Source organism: Schistocerca americana, chromosome 6 (assembly GCF_021461395.2).
Source record: "Schistocerca americana isolate TAMUIC-IGC-003095 chromosome 6, iqSchAmer2.1, whole genome shotgun sequence".
Taxonomy (NCBI): domain Eukaryota; kingdom Metazoa; phylum Arthropoda; class Insecta; order Orthoptera; family Acrididae; genus Schistocerca; species Schistocerca americana.
In genome coordinates this window covers 272,250,826-272,274,525 of record NC_060124.1, presented here as the reverse complement: position 1 = coordinate 272,274,525, position 23,700 = coordinate 272,250,826, and the positions used below count along the sequence as shown (strand labels likewise).

General features: G+C 41.7%; 1 protein-coding gene across 1 annotated transcript in view; it reads left to right on the top strand.

The window, feature by feature from the left end:
* Nucleotides 1-23,700, top strand: part of LOC124620089 (cohesin subunit SA-3-like) — a 237,036-nt gene that overhangs the window by 157,511 nt on the left and 55,825 nt on the right. The window contains exon 9 of the mRNA XM_047146758.1: nt 21,070-21,204. Coding sequence (XP_047002714.1) covers nt 21,070-21,204 — 135 coding nt within the window. The remainder of the gene's footprint in view (nt 1-21,069; nt 21,205-23,700) is intronic.

Sequence of the window (23,700 nt, the reverse complement as noted above, 5' to 3'; positions counted from 1 at the left end):
GATGTTTTGACAGGGTGTTGATGCAGGGAGCCTTCTGCAACTGTCACCCTGTGGAAACAGGATTTAAACCACCAGGATCTGGCTGTCAGCAGGTTGTCACAGCTTGGCCATCCGATGATGCACGGCTTGTGTCAGCTGTCAACACATCACGACACTGACTCTTTCGAGCTGCCAACAAATGACTATTGCCTGAAAGTCCAACCTTGGCACAGGAATATCACCACACTGCCACCCCACAACTGTCAGCCGCCATCTGCCAGCATGCTGCGGTAGCCAGGCCACCACTACCATCCATGGAAAATGCATGTGCCAGCACACCTGTACCGGTGTGCTGGGGTCTGAGGATCAACTCCCGTCATCTGCAGTCTGTCTGTTTCAAACATGTTGAACCATGTCTGTCTGTGTACATTAGTAAGATGTTCTATCAACTGATTGACTGTCTCCTTCATGTGCTCCATCACTGATCTCTAGCAGAAAACCACTCTCCCTCTCCTACGTTGCAGTAAACTCCGTTACAATATTGGTGTCAGAATACCTGCTGGAGCCGGAAATGGCCGTCCAAAAGAGCCTTCCCAGCAACAGGTGTTTTATTTTGGGCCTGTTGTATTGTGTTTGTCCTTTCCTTTCTATTTTCAGTGGACTATACCCTTGTGGTAGTGTTTCTGAGTGAAATGGATGTCCCAGGGAAAGCGATGACCCAGGACACAGTTCAGCATCTGCTAAATGAGGTAGTTAAGGTTAAAACCGACAATGAAGTTTCATGTAGACAAGTGAACCATGTGGAGGGTGTGAGGAACAGAGGGTCATCTTCTGGCATGTCTTCATTTGTTCTTGATGCTAGTGTGGCCTGATTGGTGGCTCCATCCTCTGATAAATCTGGGGAAGATATTTTAGTATTCATGGATACTTGGCGTACAGTTGCAAAATAAAGGAACTGGAGTGATGAGCAATTGTCAAGTGTTGCTCGTGTAAAATTGGCAGGGGATACAAGGACGTATAGGATGTGCAATGAGTATTTATGGGATGCTCAATTCTTCGCAGCCTTTCTGGAAGGGTTGGTGGATCGTTACAAGAAAGAGAACACCTCGCAGTATTATTGCAAAGAACTTAATGGTGCAATGCAGAAGTGGAGAGAATCAACAGAAGGTTTGTAGACTGCATCATGCAAATCAGTGTCAATACGTATGAATTAACAAATGATGATTGTACCAATAAAGCCTTTTTGCAAGAGTCAGAGCAACAGGCACTTGATGGTATAATGTATCAAGCCTTAAGAATACCTTCTTTTACAATTAATGAAGAGAGAAATACCACACCATTTTCCTCACATTACAACTACATTTCCAAATTTAGACTAAATCGGGTGTACAAACAAACCACTAAGAACTTTGTCAGTGCAAGGAGATATCATCCCCACCATAATTAAACCAATTTTATCACAAAATAGTAAAATGCCACATCTCTGTAAAATAATTTCTCTACAATTTTCGTATTTATGTTCAGAGGACAAGTAGAATGGTTTATAACTTTATTGAAATATTTATTAGTGCACACAAACCAAAGGCATTTTTGCACAAGTGTGTTAACATTTGTAAATGACATCTATTACACATCAGTTCAAAAATTAGTTAATGACCAGAATAATAAAGACATAAAAATGCCAATACTTCTTATTTTTCAGTTATCTGCATTATAATAATAAACTAAATACAATTAATCAAACAATTGTATAATTCCAATAATCAAAGTTATGAAAGCAAAATTGTTGAACTGACTAGCAAATGCGGTGTTACCTGCATACCAGAAAGCATCTGCTTTTGTGTAGGAACAAGGGAAAGTGCTTTATCAGTCGGTCAGAGAGAGAGAGAGAGAGAGAGAGAGAGAGAGAGAGAGAGAGAGAGAGAGACGTCAGTGGTGGAAGCTAGTAGCTTGTTATGCTTTGATGCTTGGCACTGTTGCACAACAGTGTTTTTATAAGTTATGATTTATATACAGCAGTAATAATGAAATGGCTTTTAGAAATAACTAAATGAAAAACATCGTGTGTCAAGTTTAATGATTAAATGACATACCGCCCAACTTTGAAAACAGCTGGAGAAAGCAGAAGCAGATTGGCACACCAACCAGATAAGTACCAGAATTCAAATTCGTAAATTTAATGTAATTGTTTCATCACATAACTACAAGCACTAACCTGTAAACAGATGTACTGTCATCGTTGTCAGAAGAGCTAGCTGGCAGGGTAATACTCTTTATATAGGTGAGAGGTTTACAATCAGTTTTTGTGGAACCTACCATCTGAAATGTCACGGAAAGTATGAATGGAATTTTTGAGAAGCCTGGATGAAGCAGTGGCAATTGTGGTAGCTTTGACAGAAATTGATTCTGTAACTAGACCAAGGAAGAAGCATAATAGTTAATGTGGAGATGGTGTGTTATAGGTGTGGTGCTCCAGGCCATGTTCAACATTTCTGTGAAACCACAATGCAATAAGTGCAAAAAGTGGAGTGCCGTGTTTAAAAAGTCCACAAGCACATAGATGGTGGAATCGGTGTAACACTCATGCCCCTGCATTAAACAGTGTGACCACTGTGCAGCAATCCCAGTAAGTTCAACAATATAACAACCTGTTACAAAATCAGTGTTGATTTTCCTAGTGGGAGAGAGAGACTTCTGAATATTTGCTGAAGCTCTGCTGTCTGTGGGCATTAGCTATGACGTCATTCTAGATCTGGACTTCCTGAATAAAATCCATCTGTAGCAGTGTAAGCACACATTAGAGCGGGATGGGGCTGTTGTTCTGTCTTGATCTTATGCCTGAAATAGCTGAGATGTCTGGTAAGCCAGTTAAATTACATACGCGGTGTCTTAGACTCAACTTGCAGGATTCAGTTCTGAGAGGTACAGGGAGGCTGTTCTGAATGAAACCACTGGTTAATAGTTAGTACTGAGTCATATGTGCAAGAGTTAGATGGTAGCTGAGTTGTACCCATCATTATAGATAATTTTGGTTCAGAGGAGGTGAGACCATCAAAAGGAACCCTGATAACTTTGATAACTTAGAGATTTTAGAGTAGGAATTAGAAACTTTAATGGTTGAATATTCTTTATGACAGGTGTTTTTTAGGTCACCTCAGTAATTTAATATAATGAGGGATTTGTGGAAGTACTACTGTCCACCATGAAACCACTGCTGTGCTGAGCCAGGAAAGCCGCATCTTTTCCCGCAAAGCGAATAGATGTCGTACCTGAGTAATGCGAATAGACTGTTTCACTCCAAGAAGCTTGCAACTAAGTGCCCCAGGGAGGTCATTACAAGTGAAACTGATTTTTTCCAGAAAATAGGGTCACATTGGCTGCACTCAACCAAAACTGAAAGTAGTCATTGCCAGCTGCTATGACCAAGGACATCTTGGCAGCACCCAGTGCATCGAGCTACAAGGTCAGGGACTGCTAATGGATGGTATGCAGTGCAAAGTTTCAGGTCGCACTTTCCGATTACATGCCATTATTACAAGAACAGCAACTCTTGAATACCAGCTACTCTTTAATTTACCTACCAGTCCTCCCTTCCAAAGTCCTGCCCCAGAGAAACCTGTCTTTCATAAACACCACATTAGACCCAAATTTTGTGGCTACCCTGGACCAGATGCTAGCAGCACAAAATGGCCATGTGATGATGGAACATCTACTCAACCACATAAGAAAACATTGGAACAAAAGGCACAACTGATAACCATAGGGACATCAGCCATTTGTGTAATTTTGAGTGTAATAACCATTGTGTATTGCCATCTCAGACAGAGAGATAGCCAAATCCCACCCCTTTCCTTCCTTCCACATGCGGGCCCACAATAGTCATGGTGGTACCAGGGAAGAAGTGACTCAACCATCATGAACATTAATAAGTTGTGAAAGAAAAAAAGGTAAAGAGGAACAGTGAACCTCGGAGCTCAAGCATCACAAGAGTGATAATAAAATGAAAGGATGACACACCAAAGTCTTATTCAAGCAAATAAATACACACTGATAGATGTGAAAGTGTGTCTGTTAGAGTCAGACCAACAAAATGGGAACCCGGAGGACTGAATTAATCTAAGAAGAGAGGAAATGTAATGGCTGAAACACCGACAGCCGGGATTGCATCTAAGCAACTGAAACTAGGTCACAGTCTGCAATCGAATGCTGTGCCAGCTCAACAGGTCCAGAAAACACAGTTTCTGTATGTACCACTTTCGCGTTATGAATGTCACGCCAGACTCCCGCTGCAAGATTGACTGACCTACTGATTACTCCACACCAGGCCATTGATACAGGGGGAGACTTCCACAACTGGAACACATGGAAACGAGATCTCAACCACCAGGACCAGTCCATCAGCAAGTCTTCCCAGCTGGGCTGTCCAATGACGCACAGCTTGTGTCAGTAGTCACCACATCTGTGACACTGCCTCCTCTGGGCGACAAACCAGAGACCACGGCCTGAGTGTCCGGGCACGGGGAACTCACCTTGCTGCCACACCGCCAGCCCGTAGTCGTTGGCCTCCATCCACCAACATGCTGTGGTAGCCGAGCCACCGCTATCATCCACAGGAAACGTGTGCATTGACATGCTCATACCAGTGCACTGGGGTCTGAAGATATTGCCTGTTTCAGATGTGCTGAACCACATCTTTTGTATTCATCAATAATGTGTTCTATCAACTGATTGACTGCCTGATTCACCCGCTCCATCACTAACCTCCAGCAGGGAACTGCTCAGCCACTTCTACCCTGTAGTAGTTTCCATTACAATATTATTTTGTTATGTTTAAATATTTTTAAAAACCCCAATTGAAAATATTACTCTCAAGTTAAAAGTTATGTGTTCGTGCAGTGGCCCAAATGTATCACTTAATTCAGCTATAAATATGTATTGCAAACTACAAATCTGGAGCTGTGTCATATGGTACAATTTGAGTCTGGTATCACTATTTTCATATTATTAATTTAGCTGACTGTCTCATAAGATACCGACTTAATTCTCACCTCTCCCAAGACAGTATTCTGATGCTCATACAATCCATAAAATATTCTGGTCCATTCTTATTTCACATATGTCCCATGCTCCTTATCACATAAAAATAAAAAAGTAACAAACCCCTTAGAAGTAGCCAACACATTTAACAACTTTTTCAGAGGTGTTGCTGAAAATATGTTACAATCAAACTTTAAGAGCACCCAGGCAAATGAATATAAAATAAGTGCATGTAGAGGATCAATGTACATCAGTTCTGTTTCACAAGATGAAGTAGCTAAAGCAATAATAGGACTAAAATAAATTCCAACTCATCAGATATTGATGGTATACCTGCAACAATCTTAAAGAAGAGCGCATCAAACCTAATTGAAGTACTCGCACACTTATGCGACTACTCACTTCAGGCAGGCACTTTCCCCGATGTGTTGAAAACATCAAAAGTTATTCCTGTATATAAAAAAGGGGATAAAGACAATGTAAATAGCTACAGACCCATCACAATTTCCACCTGCATCTCTAAAGTACTGGAAAAAGTTATGTACGAGAAACTTATGAAATTTATAAATAAAAACAGCATCCTATGTAATGAACAACATGGATTCAGAAATAAGAGGTCAACGACAACTGCTGTCTATGAGTGCATTAATTCCATCCTAAACCTGATGGACAAAGAACAGGAAACAATAGGAGTCTTTATTGGCTTGTCAAAAGGTTTTGACATGATGGACCATAAAATTCTGCTATCAAAGCTAGAAAGATATTTTATTCGAGGTCTGTCCAGCAAGTGGATCAGTTCCTTCCTGACTAATCGTATGCAGGCAGTGTGCATCAAGCACTCAAATATTGAACTAAAAACTGTATCTAATCACTTATCTGACTATAAACAAATTAAATATGGTGTACCCCAAGGATCAGTATTGGGACCCCTTCTGTTTCTTCTGTACATAAATGATCTAAGCTTAAATGTTAATGCACACAAAACAATCATATTTGCAGATGACACCACGATTCTGCTAAAAGGAGATGACGATGAACAGTTACATCGGACAGTAAACACGGTCACGAAACAACTTCGCAGCTGGGCACAGAGTAATCAGCGTGTAATAAACAGTAAGAAAACCATTGCTCTAAAATTCCACAATGTTCCTAACAAGGACATGTTTATCCTATTAGTCTCTATCAATGACGAACCAGTTGGTAACAATACTGAAACCAAATTCTTAGGACTTTGGCTGCAGAGTAACATCAGATGGAATAAGCATATTGAATATCTCAATGCAGAACTGAGCAAAACATGTTACCTTCTTTGTTCATTAAAATCATGCTGTAGTGAGAAAACAGTATTGAATGCATATCATGCGTACTTTCATTCTCGTCTTAGATATGGGGTCACCTTCTGGGGAAACTCTAAAACGGCTAATAGCACTTTTAAACTACAAAAAAGGGCCATTAGAATCTTGTTTGGGTGCAAGCCTAGAGACTCTTGTAAACCCCTGTTTAAGAAATCTGGTATTCCTCCATTACCATGTGTGTACATTATGGAAACCCTTTTGTTCTTTAAATTAAATGTAATAGGCACGGACAGGATACTGCAAAAAAACTGTGATGTACATGAGCACTTTACCAGACAAAACAGAAACTTACATATGACTCAAATCAGCACAGCACTGTGCCAAAATGGTACTTTTCACATGGGAGTTAAGCTTTATAACAAACTTCCTGAAAACATAAAAGTTATCACTGAGGTCAATACATTTGGAAAATCTCTAAAGTCATATTTACAGCATCACTGCTTTTACTCCATTGAAGAATATTTAAATTTATGAAATGTGTTATATAAATACTTACGTGTAAAGTGTATTATTGTAACCTTAAATATGTATGCCTTGAAATGACTTTCAGCCTGTATATTTATAACTTGACTTGTCCAATGTCTTATGCATAAGCTGCTATGTAGACAACAGGACCAATAAAAAATACAATACAATACCCATCTGCCCAATATAACAGCAGCTGCATGATCCGCATTTAGTATTATACACTCCTACATTACAAAATTTGTTTAGGGAGGTCTCTAAACTAAACTATGGCGCAAAAGTTGCCCTAACTTCCTATTTGCCCGGAAACCTACCTGTATGCTTTTTTTTCTGAAAGCACTTGCAACTTTTTCAAATAACAAGCCATAGTATGGCGGAAATATGTATTTCGTATTAACACCTTAGAAGGATTTTTATTTTCTATTTTTCTAAGCACTTTTTCACCCATCTTTCCAATACCACTTTCTCTGCAGCCATTTGCTGTGTCTATCTGAGTAATTGTGCCAGTTTCTCCGTTTTTATCTTCCTCATCCAATTGAAACTTAGTCAGCCTGTGAAATTTTGAATTAAAAAATGCTCTTTTTATGTGATCGCAGATGGCATGAATCTGGTGGAATAATTATGCTGGAGGCTTTAGCCTCCAAAAGATGTTATGTACAAGGCTTGAACCTAGCCCTGTTATATGTAGGTGAAGAACAATGAGCAAACTATTATGTTCCAGTTCTTCTGTAAAACTTTTATTAGCTTGAAAGGAATTTAAGGCAACATCCAAATCTGCAATTTCTTCTGTACTACAATTGAAGAATATGAAAATGTCATCTACATGTATTCTTAACAACAAGATTTTCTTACACAGACCGCTATTGGTTCAGAGAAATTTCCTTTCTAAATTGTTCACAAAAATCACCAAGAGTGTGCCTGCCTTATTTTGGCAGTATTTTTTTTTTATTGTACTGGAAATAGTTTAAAGATAACGTTGGTTTTGCACGATCAAGTTTTTATGCCATCTCATTTCTGTAGGCTTGTACCCAGGAAACAAGCAGAATATGTTGTTTGGTGGCTAGTATCCCCTTTCTATAACACAAACTGCACGCACATATTAAATGGGTTCTTTATTCATAAGAATAGAGAATTACTAATCTCAAGACAATCGTGGTACAAGCTCTCTGTAATGTCCCACGTTAGCCTCACTGCTGGCGAAGCACAAAGTCCACTGTGAGCACTATTCTGGTCGCTATATGCTGCCTGTCTCTGAGCTAGCTTCGGAGCTAACTGTTTCATGTGACTCCCACTGGGCTACGACTGATGACGGGCTGGAACTCGCTTGGCGAGACAGATTGGCCGTCTGGTCTGCAGCAGTGATCTAAATACTGATAGCCGGGAGGGCGCTGGCAGCGAGTTTCCTGCGAGTCTCTCGTTGGCCACTTTCGATCTTTTCACAACCTCTTTGCCACATGGTGTACTGGTGCCAGCTTAAGCCAGCATATTCCTCCCCCCCCCCCCCCCCCAAAATGCCACACAGTAGTTGTGTAGTGAGGTTGCGAATGACAGCAGGGAGGAGGCAGACACTGGACATGGATGGGCCAGGAGCTGGGACTGTGGAGGACGGCATACTCCTGACAATACCCCACCATCTGGCTTGTGAGGCAACAGGAACATCCTCCAGGAAACTGCTGTCAGGACACACATCCAGCTCTGAGGGCGCATACTGGGGCGATGATGGCGACGGCAACGGCAACGGCGGGTCCAGGTTGCGAGGTAACGGGCAAGTCATGGTGCCCTGAAAATATTCTAAGTTCAGAGTTAGCATAGCTGAGCTGGGGCCTCTCGGCGATTTGTGGCACGGCAGCAGTGACGTGGTGCCTAACGTTAGCTTTGCAACCTCGTGATGCCGCACAATGGCAGGACCACGCACCTGGGAATTCCATGGTGACGCTGTGTAGATGAAGGAGACATGCTGGGAGTGCCAAAGATGGCGGACTTTGTGAAACCTTAATGGCAGACATTTAACAGTCCGTATAGAAATTAATGGTAGCCAGATGAATCATGATACCTCAAAAAGAAACATGTACATTACCCTTATTTGCACACCGAGCGAGGTGGCGCAGTGGTTAGCACACTGGACTCGCCTTCGGGAGGACGACGGTTCAATCCCGCGTCCGGCCATCCAGATTTAGGTTTTCCGTGATTTCCCTAAATCGCTCCAGGCAAATGCCGGGATGGTTCCTTTGAAAGGGCACGGCCGACTACCTTCCCCGTCCTTCCCTAATTCGATGAGACCGATGACCTCGCTGTTTGGTCTCTTCCCCCAAACAACCCAACCCAACCCCTTATTTGCACAACAATTCTGGTGGTGTAATCAGATTTTCAAAATCTTTATTAGTTTAAGGTTTAGTATCTGACAGTAAATTATACAAGTAACACCAAGCAACGAATTTCCAAAATCTAAACGCTTCATCCAATTTTGTCAATCATGTCTTTAGAAAGCTATTAGTGTAAACCTAAATTGGTATAAATTACAGGCATGTAACTTGAATAGTACATGAGTTATTGGGAGTCAAAGTGGCCGATTACTATCGATAGCGGCAGGCCATAAGTACTCCACAGTTGCACAAAAAAATGGTAGCAGCATGCTTATAAATATATTTATTCATCTATGTCTTTGTTTATATCCAATATATACTATTTATGAATAAATTGGTTAAATATTTACTGTGTGTTAGAAAGCACAGAGACATTAGGCTACTGGCCCACATTTTGTTGCTGTTCCTTTGATATACGTTATTTAATTTGTTTATGTATTTAATAATGTGTGTTAGAGCATGTTTATGGTCCAGCCATAGGAGTATTTATTTAATTTAAAGTTATTTAAATGTAAATTCAGTATTTCATATGTGTTTAAATATGTTTGTGAGTGCACGTTGGCTTGAGACATGGAGGGAGCGCTCTAGCTAATCACAGCACTCATTAATGGTGAGACTGTATGGAAGTGAGGGAGGAGGATCGTTTCAAAAGAGTGCGGCAGTTGCAGTACGGCACAGGACATGGGAAATGCTGGACGCGACAGACGCGGAGTCAGCAGAAAGACTTGGACAGTGGAGCAGTTTGTGCATGGTCGCGGAGGATAGAAATATTTCGGAGTGCCGACCTGTGCTCTTGTGTGATTCCCTGGCTTCTGCAGTGAAGTCGTAGTATGCGTTCAGAAGTGAATATCTCACAAGCTACGTTGTTGTTTATGACTAATTACGTGAAGTAGAAATCTATTGTTTCCCCGTTATTCAGCTTATATTTTATTTAATTGCTGGACCATTGACACCAATAAGTGTTTTGCAGAAATATACCGTATTCTCAAAAGTACTTCTACTATCATACTCATCATTTAAAGCCGTTAAGATAGTACCTACAGATTTTTTTAAATTGCAATCTTCTATTTATAAATTTATACGTTACTTTCATACTTAGCAATTGCCGAGTGATAGAAACCTTTGGGCATTCGATTCATGTGTGTATTTTTATCGTATACTGTAGACTCAGCAGTATTCGGCCTGTATTGCGGCAATTACGTATCCCAGCCCCTAGACAACAAAACCAGCCAAAACTTTTAATATTTCAGTGTTGAGTCAGAGGGTACATAGTTTAGGCCCACACCTCTCATCATTTCATTTATTATTAGAAAGCCTGCAGGGTCCATGGGGTCAGCGAGCGGGGGTGGCAGGGGCGAAGGCACATTTTCCATCCGCTTCTCCTCAGGTGCCCTGGTGGCACCAGCAGGTGGCTGTGAAGGTCGTGCAGTCCTGTGAAGCCATGAATCTAGGAAAGAAAAGCAGCAGAATTAGGGGGCAAATGTCATGCACAAATTTGGTTGTGGTGGCAGCGCTACAAACCATCAGGATCTGCAGTAAAGTACATATAAGAGCCAATGTGTTCCTGGATCGTGCCTCTTACGTAGCACCCACGGTTACCATAATCCTTGAAAAGAACAAAATCATGCAGCACAAAGCAATACTTGTGAACCATTGGTGGTGCCTGATGCTGTAGTGGGTGTAGCAAGTGTAGCAGTGTCTGATGACGGCGGCCAAGCAGAAGTTCTGCTGGTGACAGCCCATCTCGTGGGTGGGAGCGATAGGAGGCAAGAAAGAGTTGCAGCACCTGTTCCCGTGTATGGGTGGCTGAAGCGTAGCCATCTGTTGCTTAAAAGTTTGTACAAAGCACTCTGCTTCTCCGTTGGACTGCAAGTGGAAAGGACCTCTTAATAGTTCATGAATGCCATTGTGTTGACATACACTACTGGCCATTAAAATTCATACACCAAGAAGAAATTAAGATGATAAACGGGTATTCATTGGACAAATATACTATAACTGACACGTGATTACATTTTCACGCAATTTGGCTGCATAGGTCCCGAGAAATCAGTACCCAGGACAACCACTTCTGCCTTGATACGCCTGGGCATTGAGTCAAACAGAGCTTGGATGGCGTGTACAGGTACAGCTGCCCATGCAGCTTCAACACGATACCACAGTTCATCAAGAGTAGTGACTGGCATATTGCGACGAGCCAGTTGCTCGGCCACCATTGACCAGATGTTTTCAATTGGTGAAAGATCTGGAGAATGTGCTGGCCAGGGCAGCAGTCGAACATTTTCTGTATCCAGAAAGGCCCGTACAGGACCTGCAACATGCAGCCATGCATTGTCCTGCTGAAATGTAGGGTTTCGCAGGGATCGAATGAAGGATAGAGCCATGGGTCGTAACACATCTGAAATGTAACGTCCACTGTTCAAAGTGCCGTCAATGTGAACAAGAGGTGACAGAGACGTGTAACCAATGGCACCCCATACCATCACGCCGGGTGATACGCCAGTATGGCTATGATGAATACATGCTTCCAATGTGCGTTTACCGTGATGTCGCCAAACATGGATGCGACCATCATGATGCTTTAAACAGAACCTGGATTCATCTGAAAAAATGTTTTCCCATTCGTGCACCCAGGTTGTCATTGAGTACACCATCACAGGCGCTCCTGTCTGTAATGCAGCATCAAGGGTAACCGCAGCCGTGGTCTCCGAGCTGATAGTCCGTGCTGCTGCAAATGTCATCGAACTGTTCATGCAGATGGTTGTTGTCTTGCAAACGCCCCCATCTGTTGACTCAGGGATCAAGACATGGCTGCATGATCCATTACAGCCATGTGGATAAGATGCCTGTCATCTCGACTCTAGTGATACGAGGCTGTTTTGATCCAGCACGGCGTTCCGTATTACCCTCCTGAACCGACTGATTCCATATTCTGCTAACAGTCATTGGATCTCGACCAATGCGAGCAGCAGTGTCGCGATACGATAAAACACAATTGCGATAGGCTACAATCTGACCTTATCAAAGTTGGAAACGTGATGGTACGCATTTCTCCTCCTTACACGAGGCATCAGAACAACATTTCACCAGGCAACGACAGTCAACTGCTGTTTGTGTGAGAAATCGGTTGGAAACTTTCCTCGTGTCAGCACGTTGTAGGTGTCGCCACCGGCGCCAACCTCGTGTTAATACTCTGAAAAGCTAACCATTTGCATATCACAGCATCTTCTTCCTATCGGTTAAATTTCGCATCTGTAGCATGTCATCTTCGTGGTGTAGCAGTTTTAATGGCCAGTAGTGTAATTGTTCAATGTCACGTGAAGTGAACTGTGGTCTGTTGCCCAAGTCAAATACCTCTGCCAAATCTTAGATGCAAAATATTGAGAACAATGCTTGAATTGTGCTACGTGATGTGGTAGAAGCCATAGGCACCGCAAATGGGGACTTGCTAAAAAGAGTCTACCACTACGAGCCAACGAGTGTTCCAAAATGGTTGTGCAAAGTCTATGTGCACTCGTTGCTATGGCGATTGAGTCTTAGGCCAAGTTGAGAATGGCTGTGATGGGGAGGATTGGTTTTCTGTCCATGCGCTACACTGTGACATCATCTGTTCAGTGTGGGTGTCCATGCCCTGCCAAGTACAGTACCGGCGTGCTATCTGTTTAGTGCGAACAATTCCCCAATGTCCTAGATGGAGCAATCGCAATGCAACAAAACTAGTGGGCTTGCGCATTAACTAGCATGAATGGGAGCAATTACACCATTATCTTGCAATTCTTTCTGGCTACTTTGTCTCTTAAAGCAATTGGAATGAGGCAGGGCCGGAAAAACTTAGGCTGTGCATTGTCTTTCAATGTAACACACACTACAAAGTTGTTAGCTTTCCTTCTGAAAATAGTTCAGGAAATTCTTTAAGCAAGCTAGCTACATTGCCATTTGGATCAAAAGTTGATATGGACAATACGTTGTCATGGATGCTAAGTCCAAACAATTCAAAGGTATCTAAACCGAAAATGTTCTGACTGTCTCTTGATTTCAATACAGTAACATTCACTGTCCTAGCGTGAGATTTATAAGTGGCAAGCAAACTACACTGTCCAAGCACTGGAATCTCCTGTCCAGTGTAAGCAGTGAGGTGCTTGCTAGATTTAGAAAGGTGTGGTGACCCTAACTGTTCGTAAGTGGCATGATTTAGCAAAGGCACCTGTGTCCAACTGAAAATTCACGTGACGGCCAGCAATGCGTAATGAGACAAATAGTTTGTTAGATGTCGTTGCACAGCACTAGGGCGAGAAGTAGGCACAACCTTAATCTTACTTTTGTCAGAACCTGTTGTAGGTTTGGAAAACACAACGTTCACTGCATGTGCATGAGCCTGTTTTTTCTGGGAGCAGGCAGTTTTTTCTGGGAGCGGGCAGAATTGGCAGTTTTGTGCCATTGCAAACAAACTGCTTGAACAGGGCCTTTTCTTTCCATATGTGTTGCGTTACCTGATGGGCAATCCTATCTTTGATGGCAAGCGAAACATCTAGGACAAGACTTCACTAAGTTCACAGCTCTGATTACCTGTCTAGGTGGCTGTCTGTGCAGCTGTGTACATGCTCGTTATTTAGCTATTTGGGGTGGTCGCGAGCAATGGGCGACTCGACCCAACAAATCGTAGCCCGCTCAAACTTATCGGCCACTGTAGTATCTGAATCATATCGCTCTAAGATTTGCAGTACTTGAGGAAGTGATGGATCAGAGTACTTTAAGATCTGTTCCTGTATTCTGCTATCTGGGACATTGAATGTTATAGCATCTCCAATCATTAAGTCACTGTAAATGCTGGCACAACTACACTTACATTTACACTCCCTAGTCATACCCATTAATTGTGTGTACCACTGATGGTACATCTATTGTACCACTGATGGTACATCTGTTATGGCTTTTTCTGCAAGCAACAGAACTGATATCTGGCTGCAGCTACTTGAACTTGCTGGTCACAGTACTGAGTTAATGCAACAATTACTAGGTTCTAACTGAGTTCGTTGGGAGGTGCGGTTGGGAATAGTTTTTGTATTAATCTGAACACTGGAACACTGAAGACCCCACAATTGTAGCATCACAGTACCTTTTACTCAATGAACTGCACAATGAGCTTGGAACTGTGGCAGTTAGTTGAGCCATTCCTCTTCGTTCTTGTTAAATTGCTGGAACGTTGGTGTGTTGGTCGGCAGCACTTGTAGGGCTTGTTGGTCAGTTGGCTGTTGTTGTTGTGTGGCCGATGCCGCTTGTGCAGCCAGAAGTACTGTCACCAGCAAGACAACAGTTCATTGGTTATGAAACAGAGAAGCTTATGTTAGATCAATCACATTGGCCATCTGTGGCTGAGGCATGGGGACAGGAGGTGCAGGGGGCGGGGTAGCCATGATTTACAAAGATAAGTTACAGCAAAAAAGCAAGCCAAGGCTCTGAAACGAGAAATTTGATTAGTTCTGTGGCTCCCCTCCTGGCATACATGCAAGAACACAACAAAAAATTATCAGACATTTGAATATGATCGCCCTGCAATCTGAAACACAAGAGAGGCAAGCAAATTCTTCTTCACTGAATTATTCTCATCACCATCTTTTATGTCGTCTCATTGTCTATGTAGGTTTGTACGCAGGGAGCAAGAAGGGGATGTTGTTTGAGGCCAGTATCCTATTCCTATAACACAAACTGCATACATATATTAATTGTGTTCTTTATTCATAAGAATAGAAAATTACTTCACTCAAGATAGTTGTTGTGGTACAAGTTCTCTGTAATAGTCCACGGTAACCTCACCGTTGGTAAAAATAAATCGGGTAGTCCATTTGCCGGGTGCAAGTCTTTCAATTTGACGCCAGTTCAGCGACTTGCGCGACAATGGCGATGAAATGATGTTGATTAGGACAACACAGCACCCAGTCCCTGAGCAGAGAAAATCTCCGACCCAGCTGGGAATCGAACCCAAGGCCTTAGGATTGACATTCTGTCGCACTGACCAGTCAGCTACCCGGGGCGGACACTTCACTGCTGGTGAAGTAAAAGGTCCGCTATGAACACCATTGTGGTTGTTATGTGCTGCCTGTCTCTGGGTTAGCGGCAGAGCGAACTACTGTGTGCGACTCTCACTGGGCTGCGACTGGTGACGGGCTGGAACTCACTCAGTGTGACAGACTATCCCTCCGGTCCGCAGTGGTGATCTAAATACTGGCAGCCGAGAGGGCATTGGCAGCACGTTTCCTGTGAGTCTGTCATTGGCCTGAATCGATCTCACAACCTCTTTGCCGCATAGTCTACTGGCGTCAGCTTATACCAGCACACAAGTAATTCAGTAATGTTGTTTTACCAGAAAACAGTGTATTGCCTTCTTCCAACATGAAGAAGCTATTCAGAAATATCTCCATCAAAGAAACATTAAAAATTGTTTTTAAAAATTTTACCACATAAATAACAACTGAATACCTCTTAATTACATTAACCTACACCCACACTGCCCCCCCCCCCCCTCCCCAAACATCTCCCTCTTGTTTTGTTGTGCCCCCCTTCAACCCTCTTCAGTTCATCGAGTATCGCACACAACTTCCCCTGCCTTACCCAGGACAGGTGCACTGGTGCCACATTCCTACACTGTTCCTTGGCTGCTTTTCCTTCCCAACCATCACCTTCCCTCCCTCCACCCCTCCTTTCTCCTCCCCACCTCCTCGATTCCCGCACCCTCTCCATCTGACATTACCCCCAGTTAGCTCTAAGAAAGGACATTGCCCAAAAGCTTATCAACAATTTCCACCTATTTACATACCTGTCCATTACCTTTGTTCCATCAGTTATTTCATAATCTGCAAATTTTATCTTCCTCACTTCTGTGTTTTTGCAACTCATCTTGTGCAGAAGGTGGAGCTACACCTACATTTGTTAGTGACCTTGCCATAATATTTTTGCAATGTTAGTTTCCCTGAAAGTAAATCTGAAGCAGCTTATAACTTTTTATCTTGAATTTCTCAATGCCATACTATGTTTGTCAAAGTTATGACCACTACTACAGAATTCAAGGATGCTCATTTGTGCAAAATGCTCTCTCATTGTTTACCAGAATATTTTTTTTCTTATTTTCTTCACTGCTGCTTCTTTGATGGCTTTACAATAATACCATTACAACATACAGACTGTTCTGTCTCGTAAAATGATAAACCATTAGCATAGAGCAGTAACAGCAGATCAACTTTGATCAGACCTTGTGGATGGCTCATTATAATTGCTCTTGGACTACCAAGTGCAACTTTCTTTTTGTGAAGAACTAGTATCAGTGCATGTAATGATGATGTAATCCATAAAACATAGTTTTATTTACCTAAACGAATGTCTTACATAAGACACAAAGATTCAAAAGAGAATTTTTATTTTAAAATTTTTATTATGCAACTATGGTATTTCTTTAGCTCTGCCATCCTGCTGTCTTCCACATGCTTGCAGCAGAGAGAGGTGGTGTAAATGTTGCCCTGTAATTAGTGAATGGCAGAAACGCCAAGTTACTGTACATTAGATATGAATGTATTACACAACTGATATAAACATAAGTCTATTCTGATAGGTATTTAAATCTCTCTGCACAGCTACTAGAAAATTCGTATTTATATCATCATATGGGTTTTGTTTAATTGATATAAAATGTTATCAGTGTCTGCTATGTGAACATATTTATCACTTCAGTTGGTTTTCTAACTCTAAAAACAGTTCATTGCAAATCATAAAAGAGTTGTAATTATTTACTTAAAGTACTTTATGTCCAATTTTCTTTTGTAATAGGAATTGTTATCTGCTTGGACATTTTTTTATACAGTCCATCGTTTTGCACTGACGCTTTTTGCCTAATCTTACATTGATGTGCAGCACTAAATGTTTTCTGAAGCAAGATATGACATGATATAGCACCACTGGTGTTTGTTTTTGTAATCCTGGCTAAACTTGTCTATGTATTTTTGTGTGGGTAGTAATACTAACTTAACAACTAGTTTTGGTTTTCATTTGATTTAAAAGTTTTCTCTTCATGCGTGGTTTGACATATGTGTAAATTTGTGCTTATTTAATGTGCAAGTGAAATGATGGAGTAGTGGAAGTGGTGAAGATCTGAATGAAAACTATATTTTTGGAAGGGGACGGGAAGGTGGTTCATATGAGGCTAATAATGAGTAAAGGTAGGGAATATAAAGTAGTCGAAAGGAGAGTGATTTGATGATGAGATGGAGACTGGGGACGGGAGGGGTGTCTATGTTATTTGTTCAGTGGTATTGTATAGTAACTGGTCATTAAGTGGTTGTTTATAGGGTATTATTGCTTTTTTCTGTGGTATATTTTTATGAAAAGTGAGATGTCTGTTTTTACAGCTTTTTATGATACTTCATAGATTTTTCTATTGAGCTTGGTCTATTTTATTCCTGTTTAAGATTTGTAAATGTTGAGTGGTTTGTATTTTATTTCCGTGCCCCGATGTGTTCTTTATTTCTATGTGTCAAACATCCTACTAATCGTTCTGTTGTAGATTTTGTGACAGTGCCTGCAGTTGAGCTGAAAGGTGCAATGCTGTTTGTGTGTGGGTTTTGGTTTTGGGGTATGTTTCTGTATGGAATTTTTCATTCTGTAGATAATGTTTATACCCATATATATTTTTTTTTTTTAATATTTCACCTATTTTGTATGTAATTTTATTGTGATATGTGATTGTGAGCTGTTTTCTTGTGATTGTGCTGTTTATATTATTTTTACCTTGTTTATATCTGTGCCATCAGTGTGTCTGCATTTATGTGGTCTGGTTTGTTCATTTCATTTTTCATGTCTTTATTTTTCTGTTATAATTATGTACTACTACTTTTTTAATCAATTTTTAAAGCAATCTGTTTTATAGTGACCAGCTTTGGTAGTAACAAGCGTTTAGGGGAGTCTCATTGAGTCTGTTTAACATGTATATTGTTGCAGCTTGTTTAAGTTCCTGTGGCTGGTTCAAGGAATAATTTATTATTTTCTTTGCTGGCTTGGTTTTCAATATACGCCAGAGACGTGGTTGTGATTGTGTTTTCTTGCATAGCAGGTGCAGGGTCCGTCATGGGCCGTGATAACTTGTTACATGCATGATGGCATTGACGCTTATCAGGCACAAATGGCGTCCTGTGGTATAACCTTGCATACTGCGTTCACTCAGTTCCAAAGTTCATCTATGATGGTTGCCATTGGGTCATAGCACTTCATTTGTTGTTTCACCATATCCTACACATGTTTGATAGGCAACATGTCTGGTGATCTGGCGGGCCTGGGCAAAAGGCTGACATCCTGTGACACCAAGAAGGGATGTGTTCATGCAGCAACATGTGGTCGTGCATTGCCTTGCTGTAAAATGTCATATGCAGTGTTGTGCAGAAAGAGCACAGCTACGGATACCATAAGGCCTTGAGCTGGCACAGTATGTCTTGTACGAATGCAGTCACTGTGATAATGCTCCACCTTTCTCTGGTGAACCAAAATGCAGCCATCATTTTCAAGCAAACGGAACCTGGATTCAGCTGAAAACACTATTTGATGCCATTCCTGCCCCCAGTGATGTCGTGCCACACACCATTGCCCATCTAGCATGTTTCTGCACATTCATCAAAGGGAGACGGAGAAGTGGATGACATGAACATAACTTGTGCTGTAATAAACGGCGACGCACTGTCACCCCTGATATTGTACGATGTGAAACTTCCTGGCAGATTAAAACTGTGTGCCAGACCAAGACTCAAACTCGAGTTTGAGTCTCGGTCTGGCACACAGTTTTAATCTGCAGTAAGTTTCATATCAGCGCACACTCCACTGCAGAGTAAAAATTGCATTCTGGAAATTGTATGATGTGTTACACTATTCCACAGTTGCGCCAGAGCTGAAGAGGGCACAGATCTGTCTTGCGATTTCATTCGTATGAGGTGTCAATCTTTTCAGGGGATGGTCTGAGTGGTGTGACCTGCCACATCTTGTTGTGTTCTACAGCCTTTCATGACCATTCTGCACACACCCGTTGCACTTCAAAAACACTTCGTCCCACACAAGCAGCGATTTCCTGGATGGATGCATCACATTCTCTCATGCCAACAATGCACCCTTTTTTAGACTCACTGATTTGATGCTATGGTTCATGCATACATGTGCGAGGCATCCTGCATGTCTGCTCAAGTCACAATGATCCATTACATTCAGTTTGTAGCAACAATGAGAGCTACAGGCATATTTTACTGGTAGGTGGTGTTGTGCCACGATATCAGTTTTGACCTTGAACCAAGGGGTTGACATGGTTCAAATGGTAACCATTTCTGCGTAACATACTAATGTGCATGTCCTGTGAATATAAACATCCTATCTTTAGTCATCCAAGGTGTGTTCTGTTGTCCCCCCCCCCGAACTTGAGTGTGTTTATGTCTTTCTGTAATTGTTGTATATTGGTCAGAAGTTCATCTCCCATGCATATTGCCATCCATGTACAGATACCAGTGGATGACGAAATAGCCTTTCTTTGGTGTTGCATCTTCAGATATTCATTTTTCTATGTGATTTAAGAAGACATTGGCTAGTGTTTCTGAAGGTGAACAGATGAGTAAACTTGCTTCTTACATGTAACACTCTTGATTGAATTAAGATAGTTTGTTTGCACTGTTTACAGTAATAGTTCTATTGCTTCATCGACATATTCTTGAGGTAGATGATTACATGTTTTCAGGTTTTCTCCAGTTATTTTAATGTTATCATTAAAAGAGAAGCAACCTTTTTATTTTTATTTTTTTTTTTTTTTAAATGAAAGGGAACCAGCGCCTTTGTGTGCGAGATATTTGTATCTCTTTTGTTTTTTCTATTAACTGAACAGTATTTTTCAATTCCCTATCATTGACAAGTTAATAGTATTGGGTGACCAGTGTTTGCGTTTGTTTCACTAGTAGGTATGTGCAAGCTGATCTGAAATTTACTACTGGCCTGATGGGAATGTCTGTCATGGATTTGCGGGCGGTATAGTATATTCGGTGGCTTGGGGATTTATATAAAAGTCCCTGTTCATCCCTGTGTGAAAATGTATGCTCTATGTTTTTCAGAGGTTTTTTTTAACATGCGTTTGAGATATGTGTGTTGCGTTAGATTTTAATTTCTTTTATATTCCTTTTTGTGATGAATTTTTGTTTTCTGCATGAATTCTAGTTTCCATGAGTGCTCCAGTATTATTTTATCAGCTTTTGTTATATTAACAATTTTCTCCTTTTGTTTAGATTTTTAAGTTTTCATTCATCACAATTAGTTTTGAGCTTGTTTTCTTTTCTACACTATGTTGCTATGTTTTTTAATTTATTATTTTATTAATTCTGTAGTAAGCTCCGTATTTACGTTACTGTGGTCTTTTTCTCTGTGTTGAGAATATGTTCAGAACATGTTATGAGACCTTCTGTTTGTTGTTCATTTGTTGGGACATCAACATTGTGTTTTGATCAATTTTCTAAGAGCTGCTATTTATTATTACTAGTTTTGTGTTTGTAAGATTGACAGCCCTTGTTTAGAATTGAAGTGTGTTTATATGTTCGTTATTTTGTAGCTTTGTGTGGCAAATTTTTGTGTGTGCATAGATGGTTTTATGTCGTAGTGGTAAAACAACTAAAAAACACTATGGCCACATGTATTAAGAAGAAATACGTTGAGCTCCCTGTGAAGTAATTAAAGTGTGTAGTAACTCTGTTTTCATCTTCTTTTTCCCCTGTTTAAACATTGCACTTGTGGCTCCTGTTAGCTTTCAGGTGCTGATGTTGTTATTTTTTTATGTGATTCAAGTAATATATATTGTATTTTGTTTTCAGTTTCCAGAATATGAAGATTGTTTGCAGCAGATGCTTCAGGTTTTATTGAAATTTGACACTATACTGTGTGCTGAAGTTTTGGTTAATACACTATGGCCGAAGAGTAGTGTACCAGAAAGCTTGAAATCTTCAAAAGTAAGATACTTTCACATTTCAAAATGTAAATCTGTTTCAGAAGAGATAACTGCGTGCGTGTGTGCGTGCATGCAGATTTGGAACTTCCTCACAAATCAATGAATCAATCAATTAAAATAGTGTGCCTCTGCTTCAGAGCGCCAATTTATTCTGGAAGTTTACTTCTTCAGTATAATAGTGACCAACACTGCATACATAACAAAGGAAGATTATTCATTACGTCATGCAATCTTTTCGGATGACAGCAGAGCAGTTCCATTCCCTTTTATGAAGATATTTGTTAAAACAAATGAACTGCTTGAAAACCTTATTTACATTTTAGTTACTGTTTTCACTTTTATATGTTCCCACATCACTCCCTCCTCAGTATGGATGTCACTCAATAATGCCTGTGAAATTTATAGCCACTGAAGCATATGTGTTGTTTTAACACTGTCAACAAGTACAAACAGTATTGAAAATAACATTTTAATTGTCTTACAGTTACAAATTGTGTTTACAAAATTATATAACTGTGTCATGCACATCACAAACTATGATTGCAGTCCCTATAGTTAGATTTAATAAATTCATGTATTTTCCAAACTAAAACTTGAATTGTGTTTGTTTTTATCAGTTAATATTACACACTGCTAATGCTAGATATAATTAAACTGCCCTTCCCCTTGTCTTCATTTGCATCAGATCATTTTAAAATTTTGCATCCTTTTATATATATTATTCTTCTTGAACAATGTAAGAAAGAGGATAGATTGCTAATCATTGTAAATATGAAATGTTGAGTTGCAGGCAGGCACAACGAAAGGATTGTTATGATTTGGCTTTCAGCCAAAGTCTTCTTCAGAAAAGAAAGTACTGTTATAACGTCAAGTTGAACACATATATTTCAAAACGACACAACACATATAAGTCACAGAGCAAGTTGACAAGTGATACATGTGAACACGGTAACATTCGAATGAGCACTGAGTCCAAGTCTAGCGGCTGCTGCTTGGCTGGCCGCTTAGGTGGTGCAGCTGCTGCATGGTTGGCAGACAGCGCCGTACGTAGAGGACGCGCGTAATTGCACGGCGGCACTTTGAATCATCGGCGAGTCACAACACTTTTCCCCCCTTTGAAATTGTTGCACTGGTCTTGGTGGAGGTGGCCTGGAGATGGCTAACATCCATAGGCGTTGTTTGACTGGCCATAAAGTCTCGAGGAGGGGGCTTCCCGTGCGGACGGAAGTGTCCCTGATGATAATGGGTCGAGATGACAGGAGACGTAGGGGTTGAATCTGCTGGGGCCCCATGCACCAATCTGCCCGTTGCGGCAAGTCCAGTTGATATAACAGAAGACATGGGCGATGTGTCGGCGTCTGTATGAGGAGGAGGCGAGTAGATTGGCTCCAACAAAGGATGGTCAACTGGTTCCTGCATGGGCACGTCTCCTGGTGGCGTCCGTTCTTGTGCTGGCACCGCGATGACAGTGAGACGGCTGTGTTGTGAGTATTGAGAGATGCCAAGATCCCGAGCGTCAGGTAGAGCCGAAGGTGGTGTAGTGACATTCGGAACAGGCGTTGCCGGCACACGAGGCCGAAGCTGGTCCGAATGACGCTCTGCAACACCCGTGTCCGTCTGGATTTCATACAGGCGTCGGCCACGGTGTCGTAAGATGCGGCTCGGACTCCATTTTGGCCACCTGCCATATCCCCGTACCCAGACGAGGTCGTCAGCGGTGAACCGGCCAAGTGAAGGCACCCGCGGCCGTGAGGTGAAAGGCCACAGAAGATGAAGTAGCGTGCGGGGCTGTCGGCCATGTAAGAGCTCAGCCCATGGGGGTGAAACGGTAAGACACCAGAAACTGGAGAAGCGCATCACCAGCAGCAGCAGCAGAAAAAGTCAGAAGTTTCCGAATCTGAGCCTTAAATGTGCGGACCAGTCGTTCAGCCTCACCGTTTGATTGTGGATGGAACGGCGGGGCCGTGACATGCATAACGCCGTGATGAGCACAAAAATTCGCAAATTCGGAAGAGGCAAATTGTGGACCATTATCAGTAACAAGAGTAGAGGGGAGACCTTCCAAAGAAAAAATGCGGGCGAGAGCACTTCTGGTTGCCGCGGTGGTAGGTGACGTGCAACAGACAATGAAAGAAAGTTAGAGTAGGCGTCAATTACGAGGAGCCAATAAGTACCTAAAAAGGATCCCGCGAAGTCAGCATGAATGTGCTCCCAGGGCTTCTCAGGCGAAGGATACAGTGACAAAGATGACTTCGGGGCGGTGGCCTGTGACGCACAAGGGCCGCAGGCTGCGACCATGTGTGCTATTTCAGAGTCGATGCCAGGCCAGTACACATGACGGCGCGCCAGAGATTTTGTGCGAGACACACCCCAGTGCCCTAGGTAAAGGAGGCGCAAGACTGAAGCACGCAAAGACGCAGTAACCACAACACGCGGCGAAGCATTATCAGTGGAAAGGAGGATAACACCATCCCTAGCCGTGAGGCGGTAGCGCAAA